The 18,345-nt window shown below is 34.4% G+C and overlaps 1 protein-coding gene across 1 annotated transcript; it reads left to right on the forward strand.

Annotated features, from left to right (window-relative positions):
• Positions 1-4,967: 4,967 nt before the first annotated feature.
• Positions 4,968-5,308, forward strand: K441DRAFT_586640 (uncharacterized protein; the record flags this gene model as incomplete). The annotated part of the gene is made up of 2 exons (XM_067644643.1): positions 4,968-5,176; positions 5,230-5,308. Coding segments are annotated over 2 exons (288 nt in total), but the record flags the coding sequence as incomplete, so codon positions are not given.
• Positions 5,309-18,345: the final 13,037 nt, after the last annotated feature.

Consider the following 18,345-nt stretch of genomic DNA (forward strand, 5'->3'; position numbering starts at 1 on the left):
TTAAATTAATATACTTAAAGGTGTGTTTTAAAGTTTCCGTTTAAAAGTAAAGGATTCTAATATAAGCTATTTTAATATACTAAAATTCCATGCTCTTATATATTTTAAGGAAAATATCCACCTATACGGATACGTAGATAGGTACTATACTGGCGTAAATAGCGAAGCTAGACACCGTTATATTATTAAAGCGTTTTATAACTTAATAAATAAATAGGATTTACTATCTTAAATCTGCTCTTATAATTTAAGATAGGTAGTAATACTAGTAATAGAAGACGAAATAGCTTTTATAAATAGTAATTCTATATTATAGTATGCTTAGTATCTAAAGGTATAAGTTATTTAACTAATATAACATTTAGTAGTTATAAAGCTTTAGTAGCCTTTAGAAGATATAGATAGAGTAATAGATTTTATTTAGAGGCGTCTTAAATTAAAGGCATGGCTTTATATATCTTATATAGTAAACTACTATAAAATTCTAGAGTTTCTAGACGGCATTATAGTATAGGCGAAACCTATAAGGTAAACGTGCCTAGAACTCCAATATAGACTAGAAAGATAAGGACCCTTTATAGGTTAATCGCCTGCTTATTAAAATATACCCATCTATTTACTATTAGAAATAAGATAGAAAAAATACAACTGACCTTAAGGGCTAAATTAGTGAGGTAGTATATTGTATACTAAATTAGTAATGTTTTAATTAGTAGAGGCGTGATTATGTATAGGTTTAAGAGTATGTAAATAACGGCGGCCGTATTAGAAAGGGCTGTACGCCGTTAGGTAGAAGACTTATAGGCTAGCTTTAGCTAATTATTACTATTCTAGATATTAAAAGGTTAGATAAGTATAGTGTATATATATAGTATAGTAGAGCTATAGTAGAGCTGCTTTAGCTATTAAATTATGGACTGCTGTATCTAATATATAGTATAGTTAAGGTAAAAAGGTGGCCGCGCTTAAGCATAAATACTAGGTAAGTACTTAGAGGTAGTCGCTTTTATTTAATACTATCTATTCTATAAAGCGCGTATATTGTTTTAGCCGCTACTTCTTATCTAGACTTATACTACGTTAATAATTATATTAATTAAGACTAATATAATACTTTATACTTAAACAACTTTCTTAAAGAAGGAACTTATATTGCGTTATTATATAGAAGCTAGGGTAAATAGCAAAAGCGGCTAAGCTAGTATAGAACTTATAATATATAATATAATAATAAACCTATATAAAACTATATAGGACTATATAAGATTATACAAGATTATATAAAATTATTTTAATCCTAATATATATTATAAGCTAGTATACTATAGGCTAAGAAAATAGTAAATTTTTATTTGCGTAATTAGTATATAACTTTAAAATAATATATTATATTACCTTAATTGCATATTAAGGAATATGCAGTTGGCTTTTAAAGTTGTTAAGTTGGTTAACTGCATATTATTTAAATTTTAAGTTGGTTAATTGCATATTAAGGAATATGCAGTTAGCTTTTAAAGTTATTAAGTAGGTTAACTGCGTATTATTTAACTTTTAAATATATTAAGTTGGTTAATTATATATTAAGTTTGTTAAGTTATATATTAAGTTGGTCAATTGCATATTAATTATACGAAACGCGCTAAACAAAGTCTACTTAAATCTTATCCCTGAATATTTTCCTAATAAACTAGGGCTTTTCTTTTTTAGATTATTAGTGCAGTTATTACCCTACTTATTTTTCTAATAGAATTTACCTCTAGAGAAGTTTTCTTTTAACCTCTTAAAGTATTCCCGTAAAGGTGCCGGATAGGTATTAAGTTAACCCTAAAAGTCTTTCCTATTGCTTAAAATCCCTAACTTTAACCCATTAAAAGTTTTCTTTAAGAACGGCTTCTTTAAATGTTAGGTTTACCCTATATTACTACTAAAGTGCCTATACTTTTAGTAATCCCTTAACTTTTTACAAGAAGAGGTTTAGTTCCTTACCGTATTCTTAGTATTTAGAACCGCTTGTTTAAAATCTATATATATAGTAATCCGTAGTAGGGCTCCTACGCGCTTTATTTTGTTATAAATTACTAGCTTAATTCTAGCCTAAATAAACCTAATCTTCTCCTTCTTATAAACGCTACCTTCCCTATTTCCAAAGGGCTTTAAATCTATCTATTAAGTATAAGTTTCTATAAAGTTTATAAACTAGCGGAAGTCTTAATAGTCTAACTATATACCATTCTAGGATTGTTCTATAATTGTTATATTATATAATATATAGATTTTAGGTCTAATCCTTTAGGAAGGTCTATAGCTATAGCTATATAATAATTTACTCTTTATTAAGTTAATTAAGTGCGATTTAGTTTAGCGATCGGTTTTTAATATTATCAATAATCCAGTATATACGTTCTTCGGTATTATCTTATATTATTAGCATCTTAAAAAGTTGTCTACCTTATAAACCTAATTATCTAGCTATTAGGCGTTAGGTTTATCACAAAGTTCTATATTATTAAAGGCCTTAGCTAGTTAGTTTATATCCTTTTTCCATTTATTATATAAATGCCTCTCTAAGTTTTCTATACCGATTTAGGTAGGTACTAGGTAGCCCCTAAAAAGCCCTTAGCCTTAGCTAGGTTATAAAAGTATTTATTTAGCCTAAATTAAACTTTACTAAATATAGATTTGCCCTTAAATGGTTCTAATATATTTATTAGTAGCTTCCTCCTATATAGCTTCTAAGAGCCTTATAACGGCTTCCTAATATCTATCTTAAAAAAGATTGGTATAGGGCTTTTAACCTTTTAAACTTAGGCCTAAGGAAGCTCTTTTTATAGAGGTAATATTAGCACTAATAACTAGTGTGGGTTTCCTAATAAGCCTTAGGTCTTAAGTTAGTGTTTAAGTTAGGTTTTTTTAAAGGGGTAGCCCTACTTAGCCTATAAGTAGTTTATATACCGCTACTATGCTAATTATAGGCTAGTGGTCTTCTAAGAGGGTTCTAGTTAGGTCCCTAGTTAGACGTATTAATATATTTCTTTCGCATTTCTAGCTTAAGGGAAGATCTTAAAGTTATCTTTAGCGCTTAATATTTTAATTGGCCTAGGTGGAATTATTCGGCCGTCTTACCTAGAGGTTTATATTATTGTAATCTCTTACTATTAAAGGGGCCTTCTTGCCTTAGCGTAACGGCTTTCTATAAGGTGTCTATAGAGTTTCTATTTAGGTTATTATAAGATTTTTAAAGGAGGATAGTAGATATAAATAAAAGATATAAATTAATAATCTAGTCCTTAAGCTAGCTGTCCTTTTAAATAAAGTAAAAAGTATTTAAATATAAGGGGACTTTATAAATAAGGGGCTATAAAAACACGATTATAGAATATAATACATTAGTAAGAGAGACGAATTCTTAAAAAGGTAAGGCCTCTAGAATTATAGAGACTATATACTATAGGCATATACCTTTAGCACGTAACCAGTAACTATTTAAGGGGTATCTAAGGGTTGTTTTAAGGGCAACCTAAGGTAACCGTATGTTATAGGACACCCCTATAATACCTTATATATATCCACCTATTTCCACTAACTTAGCAATTAGAGATTAACTGCGAAATAGCAATCTAATAGCAATCTAACGGCAACCTATGGCATTCTGCTATATTCTACTAAGTTCTGCTAGGACTATAACCTAAACCCTATCCTACCCTATATACGTATTAACTAAATAACTACCTAAATATATATGGTGGTGGGAATGTATCTATTTTTAGGGGTTATTAGCCGCCGCTTTTGGCGGCGTTCTCACCTCGCTTAGACCCTATCACATCGCCGCTTTAAAGAAGCTCTATTTACTTAAGTACTTCCTATTCCTATTATACCCCGTCTATTATTCTAGAGGGGTTAGAAATAGAACATAAGCTTTAATAAAGCTTATCGGCGCTTGCATTAATTTAATATAGTACAGCCTATATAAAAAAGCTAGCGTCTACTTAAAGAAATAGCCTACTCGCCTTCTCCCCGCACTTCCTCCCTTTACTATCCTTATTCTACTTCCTCTCCTACAATTTAATCCTTATCTATAATGCTTACCTTACCTATTTAGTAAACTCGCCGTCGCTAAAATAGTAGTATACCTATTAAAGTAGCTACTCCGGCTCACAGGACAGAGAGGGGGGGGGGGCACTTTACGCCGCCGCCGTTTATTAAAACTTAAATTTATAACTCTAAAGTCCAGACTTGGATATAAACACTAATCTAGATATATATATTCGTTTAGAAGATAGTATAGATTTAGATTTTAGAGAACTAGATACGGAATTAGATATAAAATTAGATACGGAATTAGATGCGGAGTTTAATATAGAGTTAAATACGGGATTAGATATAGAATTAGACTCTAAAGCTAAGAAAATACTAAAAGATATTACTAAATTAGAAGAGGAGGGACCCATAAAACTGAACCATACTTCTTATACTAAGAAACTATAAAAAAGAAAAGGCGAAATCTAGGAGATATAAATTATAAAAATTTCCGCTAACTCATTATTATACCCTCTAATTACTATAAACTAGGTACTGCCTAAAGATTAAAAAGAAAACTAAAAAAAACCGCAGACGATTAGCTGCGTAAATACGCCCCAATAGTGTTTAAAGTATATCTTTACTGGCAAAAGAGAAATTTTTAAATTAAGAAGGAGAGCTTAATATAAAGCTATTAGAAATAAATTAGCATATACTATATAGACCTTACACGCCATTAGATAGACAGTAATATCCTTAATAATGTTTATAATATAAGTTCCTATCCTTCCTTTAAGGTAGGCTAACAGCTATAAAAGTAGATCCTAAGCCTTAAGCTTAACAAGTTATAAAAGGAAAAGTACGCTATATTTATTTAAGACCTTTATACTATCCTCCACGCTCTTTAGATTAACAAGACTAAGCCACTCTATAGCTTTATTTAAGTCTAGATTTCGCTTCTTCTCCCACTTAGTATAGCTATAGCTATAAGACCAAGCGCTTTAGTAGAAAGCGCTAGTACTAAAGGCAGTAATAAAGCCGTCTGGTTTAAGAATATTAACATTATAATTATTCGCAGTAAGAAACACTCTAATAAAAGTACAGTTATAGTAAATATAAACCTAGAATATATTAAGAATAAAGAAAAGGATAGTAAACCGTAAGCTTTATACTATATCTAAATAATATATCCTACTAACTATAAATCTATAGAAAGAAATTTACCTTCCGTCTAAAAGACCTTCCTATATTCTATATTATTTCGCATATCTTAGCTATTAGCGTTAGTTAAAACGCATTCTAAGATAACTTTACGAGTATTTAAGACATCTTTAACCTTAAGGTACTGGCGCACCGTAATATACTATATATTAGGTAAAAGGACAAAGTACTAGATTAGCTATTCTTCTACGACGTTAGCCATATAACTAGGGGTGGCAATATTATAAAAAAAAGGCCTTTCTATACGCCTAAGGCTTATTACTAGGTTTAAGGAGGCACTAGAGCTATACTAGCTACGACGGGCTTTAGGTAAAAACATTAACGGTAGGTCCGCTTAATAATTACCTTTAGACCTAGTTATATATTAATTATATAGATAGACACTCTTACTCTAGAAAAGCGGAACTAGACTATAGGCTATCTTAGTAGTATATATAAGAGATATTATATACTAACGTATATTGTAAGCGATTACTAAAGCATCTATTTTGGAAGTCCTTTATAGAATCTCCTTATTAAATCTATCGCGAGAATAGGGCTGTTATAAGATCAATAAGCGCCTACAAAGCTTAATAACAACCAGCTAAAAGAAGTCCGTAATAACCTTAAGCTTAAAGCGCTTTATAATAAATAAGAAAAATATAAAAACCATATCTATAATAAAGGCCTCTACCCTATTACCAAGGCTAAAGGCACTAAATTATACCGGTAATATAAAGAGACTAAGCGGAATATTAGTATAACGTATTAAAGGTTGCAGAGGGAACAATTAATAACCGCTATTTATAAATTCTATAACTTAATTAACATAATTAAGATAGCCAGGCAACTTAGTAAAAAGGGCCCAAATAAGGTATTAACACTACTAAGGGTGGAATTTAAACTTTAAGAGCGGGCTACTATTACTAAAATACTCTTTACACCTTTTAAAACTAAAAAAGCCTAGGTTAAGTTTATTAAAAACCTAGCTTAACTATATTATTAATAAGAAACGGCTTAACGCAAACCTTTAAAATAGAAGAAAATAGACTTTATTACCTTTAAAAGCGAGAAAATATCTTACGTGTAAAAGCAAAAGGATATCAGTTTTAAAAGTACCTTAAATTACCAAACTCCCAACTATATATCCCTAAAGGAAGAGTCACCAAATAATAAAGATTATGGGACTATTTAATAAGAGCTTAGTACTTCAGACGCCGCTAAAGCTAAAACTATTTAGTTATACCCTATAGAGCTTTCCTACCTAGTATACCTTATTTATATAGGCAATAATAGGTTCTTATATAAAAAACGGATACGCTATATACCGTAAAAAGACGTCCTAAAGAAGCACGTAGATACCTATTTTTAACGCCCCAAATATTAAAAAGAGTTTTAATATTGTTACCCTAAATATTCTATTAAGCTAGATAGCATAATATATTTTAAAAGACATGCATATAATGCGTATAAAGTGTCTTACTAATATATATAGACTCCCCTCCGTTAGTATATATTATAAGGGGAACGCATTATTATTACTATCTCTATATTTAAGATAACGAGCGAAAGAAGATAGGAAGGGAAAAAGGGAGGAAGGTAATAGTAGGTAGCTCCTTCTCTCTTTAGTCATAGATTATATTATATTAAGAAGTTTTCCTTTAGAGAGAATTCTTAATTAGAAGGAGTGGTAAGGGAAGTAAAAGAGATAGGGGGTAACTTAGCCGCGAAAGTCTATAATAAGGTCCTCTTTATAGCAAAAGGCATTAGTATTACCACCTATTTACCATCTATTCGGCACTTACTTATTACTTATAATAAGTAAACAGCTTATATATAACATTTATTACTTATCTAGTTCTTTATAGGAATTTTAATTGCTAATAAGCCGGCAAACTTAAATATATATTAGAAAGAAGAGCGGATTTATAACATAGCTAAAACCAGCCTTATAATATAATGTAAATATATACCGCCCAAATAAGCGGATTGCCTTTTTTACTCTTATCTACTTCGTATTCCAATAGCCTTAAACGCCTTATAGTTCTCGTTCCAGGTTTTAAAATATCTTCCCCTTAAACTTTAAAAGTCCTATAGATCTTACTTTACGCCTTTAGCTTATGCTACCTTAGCCTTACAGCCCTATATATACTAGGTTAAGGGATAGTCGCTTATAAATTAGCTTCTAGTTTTTATACTTTAAAAATTCTATATATAGTTACCTGTCCTATATATCTATTATACTAAAGATATATTAGACGTATTAATTCGTTAATCGTAGTAATACTCTCGCACTATTATAGGTATAATAAATATATAAGAGGATTTAAGTAGTAGAGAATAGTATAATAAGACACAATCTATATAAAAGAAAAAGGACATAAATATAAAAAAAATTTTAAGAGAAAATAAAAAAAAGCAATATTCTAGGAAACCTAGATGGCTTAACAGATATAAGAAGATTAACCTAGGGTTCGCTAGAAAGCCACATATATAGTTTATAAAAATCCTATTTACCGCACATACAACCTTACTAAAAGGTAGCGCCGCACTTCCAAACTTACGCATACCCGTCTTACTATCAAAAACTATCGTTTTCCTAACTCCTAAGACCTAATTCTGCCTACCTAGCGAGCTAGAGGTAGACTTGTTCCCCTCATTACCCCCTTTTGTTCTGCGATAGAGGCCTTAGTAAAAGGGGTCCTAGCATATAAGCGAAGCACGGACAAGAACACNAAAACTACTACTACTACTACCACTAATACCAAAACTACAAAATATAGACTTTTCCTAGGTTTTTCTTCTATAGAAAGTAAAAGCCTAATAAAATAGGGGGTGTAGGTACTTTTCTATATCTCTTTTAGTCAGACTTTCCTTAATAAGAGGAGGATTGCCTTTAGGGCTTTTCTGCTAGCAAAAGCCTAACAAGTCCTCTTTTTAGTAGTTTTTTCTACTTCTAAAAGGAAAAGAAAATAACTACGCTAGTCTTTTTTAGCTAGTTTTTCTACTACCTTCTAGCCTAGTCTCCCTAGAAATCCTCTAGTAGGATTAGTAAGGAAAAAAGGTAAAAAAGGATTGTAAAAACTAGCAAGGCTTTTTGCCTAGTTTTTTACCTCTTATAACGGCGCTATCGCATATTACCTGCCAAATTCTGCCATATTCTACCGACCTGCGATTAACCCGCCTAAAGCTAGCGCCTTGGCGGCTCACCCTATATATTTGTTTATATCGGTCCTAGCGACCCCTTTTCCTTCTCTTTAGCTTAGTATCTTTGTAATACAGCATTCGTTCAAGCTTCGGTTTAAAGGCATTTATTTAAGCCGTGACATTATACTAAGCTCTCCCTACCTTACCTAGGAAGGCCTTAATAATATCCCACCCTAAAGAAACTTCGTCTGCAACGACGCATTGACGCGCTATACTTAGACACTAAAACAACTCTACATTGCCTGGGAAGGCCTAGATAATATCCCACCTTATAAGCTAAACAGGACTGGACCTATACCCCCAGAATTGAAACTAAAGCATATAATACTAACGAACCTTAGGAAGCTAATGATGGCACCTAAAGCAAGCTTATTTAAGAGAGCTGCTTCTACCTAAGAGGAACCTAAGATCCAATTAGGATCAGAAATTGAAGATAATAATAATATCGTAGACATACGCGAGTAGATTCGCGCCCTTATAGCTAGCTAGGAAGCCGATTATCTTAAAGCGAGAAATATATAAGAGACCCTATAAGAGATCCTAGAAAGCCTTACAGCCCTATAAAATAGCCTAACTTCCCCTTCTTAAAGCCCTAGCTGACCTATTCACTCTACTAAATACGATACACTAGGGAGTATGGATATAATGACGAAGTAATTAAAGTCCGTTAAGCTCCCTAACCCCCTACCACTATCTAATAGAATAGACCCTACCTTTAAGAATTAGAGGATTTAAGTATAAGGAAAGCTCCGCGTTAACCACAACTATTTCCTTTCTAAAGAAGCCAAAATGCTCTACCTCTTTAGTCGAACCACTAGGGACGCCTAACGGCACCTTTAAGCCAAGTTTAAGGACGACTCCCCTGTCCGATTTATATCTATTAATAAGATAATACGGCACCTAGCGGCTATCTACGTTAACCCAAATAAAGTACGGGATGCCTATTATAACTATAATCACCTAATAATAAAACCAAACCAACCCTTTACCGAATTCCAGACTTAATTCCTATACCTTACAGGAGAAGGCCAGGTTCCCCTTAAGAACTACCAATTAGACCTATACAATAAGCTAACAATCCAGCTATAAGAAAAGATCGCTATAACCTTAGATAACCTACCAACCTATAAAAGACTTATAGCTCGTTGCCTATTATTAGACTTAGAACTAAAGCGGATTAACGCCCACCCTAATCAGCAGAAGCAACTCCGTAACAATTAGAACTCGCCAGCTACACCTATAAGAGCTAAAGCAGGAAGACAAGTTACGACTACTCTTATACCAAAGGCGGTTATAACTACGTACTAGCAAGCCTCGCCCAACTAGCTACGTACCACGCCATAATACTCCAATTAACCCTACCTCGGCCACGTGCTTCAACTGTAATAAGTAAGGTCACTTTATTTCATCCTGCCCAGAGCTAAAGGATATAGGCGATATTAAGGAGATAGAGGAAGGAGAAATATCCAATAAGTCAGGAAAAGAAGAACCCTAGGGAAAGACTCCCCCCTAGGGTACCCTATCGATCTCAAAGAGATTAATCTTAGTCAGTTAATAGGTGGAAAGCATTTTACGGTTCTATATATAGTATCTTAAAATAAATATAGAGTTAATATAACCGCCCTTATTAACACTAAAGTAAATAGCTTCGCCTTTATAAATACTGCCTATATAAATAATGTTACCAAGTTTCTAAATACAGAAGCTATCCAACTAGAGAAGCCTATCTAGGTAAAGGGCTATAACGGCCAAGCCGGTTAGCCCGTTACCCATATCTTAAAGTTATATATCGCTCTTAACGGACAACGCTAATACGGCATCCCCTTTTATATCCTAGACCTAGGGTCCCACAATATAATCCTCAGACAAAAATAGATGTCCTATTTTAATATTTGGTTAAACATATAAAAAAGACGGTTTATCTAGCTAGAGGATAGACTAAGGTTACCCTCCTTTATTAGGGAGATCTAAACCGACCACAAGACACTAGCCGTAAGGGGTAACCCTACCTACTAGCAGGATGTCCGGGCCTATGACCTAGCCTTTACCTAAGAGGACGCCCGCCGCGAAGCTAGAAAGAACTCCATATTAACAAAGATACTCTCCTAAAGCGCTACATTTAAAGAGGACTCTACATATAGAAGCGGGACAGATAATAATATAGATAATATCCAAATCGCACAGATCTAACCGTTATAGAAAAGAACGTATCAATAGGATATAAGGGATAACCTCCAAAAGATACAATAGGAGCTAAAAGGAGTAACAATGACGCCAGTACCCCAGAAGTCCCTAAAGTCACATACGCCCCTATTGTCAGTCAACCCCCCTACCGTAGATATCGCCGCAATTAGCGCTATAGCGTTCCACTTCAATATATACCGGAAGAACAATAAGGTCTTTATAACAAGCCTATATAAGATTAACCGAATTATTAATAATAGAGAGGAAAGGCCAGATAAGGAAACCAACGAGGAACTAGTTAAACGCCCCCTTCCTACCATTTATATAGGCTACAAGGATACATTCTTAAAGGCGGCCTTAAATAAGTTACCCCCCTACCGGACGTACAATTACAAGATTTAATTAGAGGCCAATAACTTACTAGGCTATAGCCCCCTCTACCATTAATTAATAGATAAGCTAAAAGCAATAAAGCAGTACTTAATTAACAACCTAAATAAAGTGTTTATTAAGCCAAGTCAAGCCCCTTTTACTTCCCCTATTCTATTTATAAAAAAGCCTAATAAAGGCCTTCATTTTTATATCGACTATTAAAAGCTAAACGCTATTACTTAAAAGAACCGGTATCCTATTCCTTTAATTAATAAAACCCTTGCATATCTAAGCTAGGTAAAGATCTTTACCAAACTTAATATCCGCCAAGCTTTCCACCAAATTAGGATAGACCCTATATCTAAAGATTTAATAACGTTCCATACCCGCTATAGTTCCTATAAATACAAAGTTCTTCCTTTTAGACTAATAAACGGACCGGCTACGTACCAAAGGTATATAAATAACGTTCTTTTTAATTACCTTAACGAATTCTACACGGTATACCTAGACGACATTCTTATATACTTAGACAACGAACTTAAATATCAAGTTTATGTTAAGAAGGTCCTAGAGAGGCTACGGAACACAGGCTTATAAGTTAATATTAAGAAATACAAGTTTGGGGTAAAACATATAAAATACCTCGGGTTTATCATAACTATAAAAGGAATTAAGGTCGACCCTAAAAAGATAGAGGCAATCTATAACTAAAAGCCCCCTTATATAGTAAAAGGAATCCAGTCCTTCCTTAGTTTTTATAATTTCTACCACTAGTTTATCCATAACTACGGAATTATAGTAAAACCTCTTATATAACTAACTAGGAAGGGTACGCCTTTCGTCTTTAATAATAGCTATATAGAGGCCTTTAAAGAGGTAAAGGATTGGCTTATCTCTTCCCTAATCCTTCATCACTATAACCTAGACCTTAAATTAATGCTAGAAACAGACGCCTCTAATAGGGTCGTAGTAGGAATCCTATTATAGTTATATCTAGACGGTAAATAGTACCCTATAGCTTTCTTCTTAAAGATAATAGACCTAGCTAAGTGTAACTATAAAGTACACAATAAAGAAATGCTAGCTATTATTTAATTACTCTTTTAATGGCGCGCAGAGCTTAAAGGTATAAACTCCCGGATTAAGATATATACAGATTATAAAGCCCTAGAGTACTTTATAACTATAAAGCAGCTTATAGAGCGATAAGCCTAGTAGGCTAAAATACTCTTCTAATTCTTCTTTATAATTATATATCGTTCTAGCAAGTAAAACTCTAAGGCTAATACCCTAACCCGAAGAGAATAAGATGTAGGACCCTAGGATAAGCTAAAGACCTAATATCGGACGCGCGCCCTCCTCTATCCAGAACAGCTCGACCCGCGGATCCTTAAGGAGCTAGACTCCTAGTAAAACGAGCTAGCACCAATAGAGGAGTCCTTAGATAAGCTAATAGGGCTAATTAACCGCCTCCTAACTATAAACCGCACAGCTAATGCTCTAAGGGCCCTCCGCGAATAAGCCGCGAAAGGAGACCCCAATTTTAAGATAAAGGAAGGATTACTCCTATACCAGGAGCGGCTTATAGTCCCTAATATTAACAATCTACGGACCAAACTAATCCGCGAAGCTTATTACCAAGTCTCTATAGCACACCCTAGTAAGAACAAGACCCGTAAAATTATTAACTGCCGCTACTACTAGCCAAGAATGGTTGCGGATATCAATTAATATATATAAAACTGCGAAGACTACTAAAGAGCTATAATCCCACGGAATAAGACCCTAAAACTACTTAAGCCACTCCTAATACTAGAGCGCCCTTAGCAGTATATCTTTATAAACTTCTATAAACTACCTAGGGACCGTAACGGATACAATATAGTTATAGTTATAGTTAACCGCTTTAGTAAACGCCCGTTCTTAATTCCATATCATAAGAACATTAATACTAAAGAGGCAGCCTAGCTATATATCTATTACGTCTACCAAATCTACGGACTACCAGATACTATTATATCCAATTATAGGCTATAGTTTATATCGGCCTTCTAAAATAAGTTTACCTAAATCCTAGACATTAAGCTAAAGCTTTCTACGGCTTATTACCCCCAGACAGACAGTTAGACAGAGATCGTAAATCAGTACCTAGACTAGAGGCTTAGGCCCTTTATTAACTATTTCCAGAATAACTGGTCTAAATTACTACCCTTAATAGACTACGCGCAAGCAACCCTACCCCATAACTCCACAGGGTTTGCCCCAATTTAGCTAGAAATGGGATACTTACCCCGTATAAGCTTTAACTAGAAAAGGCCAGAAGAACCCCAGACTATACAAGAGAAGCTATCCTATGCTAAGGCCTAACAGTACGCCAAACAATTGAAGGAGGCCTAGATGGTAGCCTATAAAAACCTAGAAAAAGCTCAGAGGTTAATAGAACAGCAGGCGAATAAACACCGTCAAGAGCCCGATTTTGCCCCTAGCAATATAGTCTAGGTTATAATAAGGAATTAGAGGACCGAATAACCTAGCTATAAGCTAGACTACCAGATAGCAGGACCGTATAAGGTTCTTAAGAAGATAGGCAACTTATATAAGATAAAGCTCCCAGACTTAATTAGGGTTTACCCTATCTTCTCGCCAGACAAGTTACGGAAAGCTGCAAACAACCTATTACCTAGACAAAAGAACAAGCCTCCCCTACCAGTTTAAGTAAACGGTAATAATAAATAGGAGGTTAATAAAATACTAGCCTATAAGATAGTACGGGGAGCGCTAAAATACCATATCTAATAAAAGGGCTACGATCCTAACCCAACCTAGTACCCTACGTGGAACTTTATAGGCTACCCCCAGAAGCTTAAAGAATTCTATAACTAATACCCTAATACGCCTGGACCCCTGAAGTACCTAGACAAATGGATGGAATGCTAGCATAATAAAGATAATAAGTTACTGGAAGAATATAGGGACAAAAACGCCCCAAAGCCCTAATACAGCTGTCTGCCAAATTCTGCCATATTCTACCATTTTCTACCAGTACCGTAAAATTTTAAATATCCAGGAACTTCGACCGCTGGTTAAAGTTATCTAATTAGTTAGATCCGTACCAAGACTTTTAACGGCTACTCTTTCTAGCCTAGTGCTTCCACTTAGCCCACAATCGCCCTTTATACTTAGTCAGGACGGACTCATATCCCCTTTATCTCCTCATCTTATATTTTTATAATCCTACATTTATAAGCCTAGTGCTACCCTATTTTTTCTAACTAAGCCTAAGGGCAGGCTTTTTTTCAAAGAGGGGGGTGATGTAACGGCGCTATCGCACATTACCTGCCAAATTCTGCCATATTCTACCGACCTGCGATTGGCCCGCCTAAAGCTAGCGCCTTGGCGGCTCACCCTACATATTTATTTACATCGGTCCTGGCGACCCCTTTTCCTTCTCTTTAGCTTAGTATCTTCGTAATACAGCATTCGTTCAAGCTTCGGTTCAGAGGCATTTGTTTAAGTTGTGACACCTCTAGGACTAGGAGATAAGAGACCTAAGGAGGTTATTATCTACTGAAAAAACTAGGAAACCCCCCTATATAAAATGTTAAAGAATCCTTAGGCTACTAAGCCTAAAAAGCCTCCTAAAGACATTAATACAGAGACAAGTGATAACGAATTCACTTTCCCTTCCCCTCTTACTCCAGCCTATTTAGGATAGGAGAACCTTAGGCTACTAAGCCTTCTAGAGGTAAAGACACTATAGAGACAAGTAAGGATAAACTCTTAGCTATCTTACCTACCTTACCTACTTCACCTACCTTCTCTTCCTCTTCTTCCCCGCCCTCTCCCTGCCCATCTAGGGAGGACATAAAGAAAAAGAATAGAAGGAAAAGAAGGCAATCTTCTTCTAAAAATAGAAAAGAGAACCAAAACTAAAGAAGAAGGCTACTAATACCTAAGCCTATTTTGGCTAGTATACCTTTCTCTACCTCTTCTCTAAAACAGTACCTATAAATGGCTCTATATAACCTAAACCAGGCCTATATAGGGCTAAAAGAAGAAAAAGAAGAAAAAGAGCAAGTTAAATTACTAGGGGACTACGTACAGAGTGTCCTAGTAGGAGAAAATCCCTTTATAAAAGAAAAGGAAAGAAAGGAAAGAGATGTCCTAAAAGGACTAGTAGAAGAAGTAAGAGCTCTCTATAAGGAGGTAGCCCTAAAAACGTAAACCTATGCAGAGAAGCTAAAGAAGGGCCTCTCTTCTTCTACTTTTGCTCCTTCTTCTTCTACTACCTCTTCCTCTACTACCTTTTCCTCTCCCCCTCCCTCCTTATCTCCCCCTACTAGTTCTACTAGCTCTACCTCTACTAGAGGAAAAAAGAAGTAGTTATAAGAAAGGAGACTAGTCCTAGTTACAGACTAAAAGGACCAGCCTCTAGATGTCTTCTCTCTACGAAATTAAGTCAATTAATTATTTATATCCAAACTGCAAATAGAGAAGCCAGTAATAGCTACCATAGCTAGAACTAGAGAAAAGCAGAATATTTTCCTTACAACTACAGAAGAATACGATGCAGAGTATTTAGTTAAANATAAGGAAATCTGGTCTAACTGCTTCTCTTTTAAAAGAGAATAAAAACTAGAGCCCTAGGCTCAGGTAGTAGCTTATGGCGTCCCTATCTCCCCTTTCCTAGGAGAAGGAGGCTCTAAACTTCTAAAAGAAGAAATAGAGACTTTTAATCCTATTAGAATATAGGGATTACCTAGATGGATCTTACCTAGGGAAAAGAGATATAATCCACAAACTAGGTTCGGCTCTATAGTCTTTGCTATAGAAAATAAGGAGAAAAGACAGGAAATCTTTAAGTAGAAGGAAATCCTAATTGTAGGGGTAGCTGCTAAGGTAGTTAAATACCTAAAAGTCTCTCCTACTACACAGTGTATAAGTTGCTAAAAATTTGGCTATATAGGAGATAGATGCTCTACCAAGGCCTGTCGATTTTATGCAGCGGTATATTTATCTAAGGACCACTCCTGTTCTACTTGTAATATAATAGGAAGACCTTACGAGTATACTACCCCTCTTTGCAGCAATTGTAAAGAAAATCACTTTGCTAATAGCAAAGANTGCGAGTCTCTTAAAGCAGCTAAGNTAGTATANNAATGAGTATAAGCTTAGAAGGTTCTATATAGGAAGAAGAAGAGATCTCTCTAGTTTCTAAAACTAGGGGAGAAATCTCCTTTATACAATATAATGTAGGAAAAAGACAAGAAGTACAGCAAACCCTACTAGAAATAGGATTTAGGAAAAAAACAGATATTATTCTAGTATAAGAGCCTAGTACCTGGAAAGATAGACAAAAAAAATCCTACTTTTTTATTCCACATCCTACATTTAACCTAATCCTTTCCAGTAATCTAGCTATTTAACCTAGAGTAGCTATCTATATAAGGAAAACTACTTCCAGTATTCTATAATATAGAAATAGGGAGGATATCTGCAAAGATACAGATATTATAGTATTAGAAATCTATGGCCAACTTAAAAGATTTCTATTATTTAATATTTATAATAAGAGACAACTAGACGAAAACTCTAGAACCTAAAGAAGTAGTACAACTACTATCTCTAGGGCCATTCTAGAACTGGAAATAGATCTCCCTTTTATACTAATAGGAGACTATAACCTATACCATAAACGGTGGAACGCGCTAGCTAGGAACCTAACTAGGGAGGCTAAAGAACTAGTAGACTGGCTAGACAAATATAACTGCTAACTACTAAATTTAGACAAATAGGAAGGGACCTTCTATAGATCTAATATAAGGGAAAAGTTTATTATAGACCTAGCCTTCTATTCAGGAAACTTCTAAGAAAATACCTGGGATAACCGGACTATAATAAAAGAAACAGGATCTGATTATAAGACTATAGCATTCTCTCTATTTACTAGAGAGATGTAAAGATACCTAAACCCTCTTTAAGAAACTCCTTTCTCTATAAAAAAGGTAAACTAGGAGCTTTTCTCTACCTCTTTAAAAGAGCAAGTTCTAGAGCTAGAACTAAAAGCGAAACTTTTAGTACTAGAAAAACTAGTAGGAGAAAACCCCTATATAGAGATAGGAGAAAAAGGTTCCCTAGCCTCTCTAGAAGATTCCTATAGACCTAGGGATAGAAGCTTAAGTACACTAGTAGATAATCTAGTAATAGATCTTACTAGAGGTATAAAGCTAGTAGTAGAGAAAGCTATCCCTAGATCTAGAACCTACGAATTCTCTAAACTATGGTGGAATAAAGAGCTTCTAAAGAAAAGACAAAAATGGCAAAACTAGGAAGACTTCAAGAAGAATAACCTACTAGGAGTTCTAGACTAGAAGCCTATAAAGAAGCTAAAAATCAATACTTCTACGCAATAAGAGAAGCCAAGACTAGCTGCTGGAATAGCTTCCTAGAAAAAGCATAAGAAAAGGAAGTCTTTACTGCCCTAAAATATATAAAGGAGAGAACATTGCGAATAATCCCTAGTCTATAGTATAGCAAAGACGGGACTACTAGACTAGTAAAAAGCTTTAAGGACTAGTACAAAGCTTTTACAACTACTCTATTCCCTAAACCCCCCCCCTCTACTAGCCCTATAGAGTGGAAGGATTATATAATAGACAATAAATGGGAATGGCTAGAACTAGAGAAAACAGAAGTTAAATAAGCAATTTTCTCTAGCTCTAATAAAAAGGCTCTAGGACTAGATGGGATATCTTTTAAAATTTTATAAAAGGCCTACCCTACTATAGAAGATCTTCTATATAGAATCTATAGGATTTTGTTTATCTTAGGCTATTAGCCAAAGGTCTGGAGAGAAGCTTGAGGAGTTATTCTCCCTAAAGCAAATAAGGAGGACTATTCTTTACCAAAGTCCTATAGACCTATCTCCTTACTAAACTGCCTAGGAAAGACTTTAGAAAAGATCTTTACTACTAGATTAGGATATCTAGCTAGTACTACTAGCTTACTTCAAGATTCTCAACTAGGAGGAAGAAGATAGCGGTCTGCAATAGACGCAGTCTTATTACTTCTAAATAATATCCAATCTAAAAATAGTAGGAAAAAAGCTAGACAAAGGATAGCCACTATGTTATTCCTAGACGTAAGAGGGGCTTTTAACTATATCTCTAAAAACCAGCTTTTATCTATCTATAAGGAACTAGGACTACCTATAGCGTTTACATAATGGGTAGCTACTTTCCTTAGCAATAGAAAGCTATAGCTCTCCTTTAATAGGCAAATATAAGAAAAAGTAGAACTAGAAACAGGGATACCATAGGGATCGCCTATATCCCCTATCTTATTTCTACTATATATACGCAA

This window comes from Cenococcum geophilum (assembly GCF_001692895.1).
Source record: "Cenococcum geophilum 1.58 unplaced genomic scaffold K441scaffold_63, whole genome shotgun sequence".
Taxonomy (NCBI): Eukaryota; Fungi; Ascomycota; class Dothideomycetes; order Gloniales; family Gloniaceae; genus Cenococcum; species Cenococcum geophilum.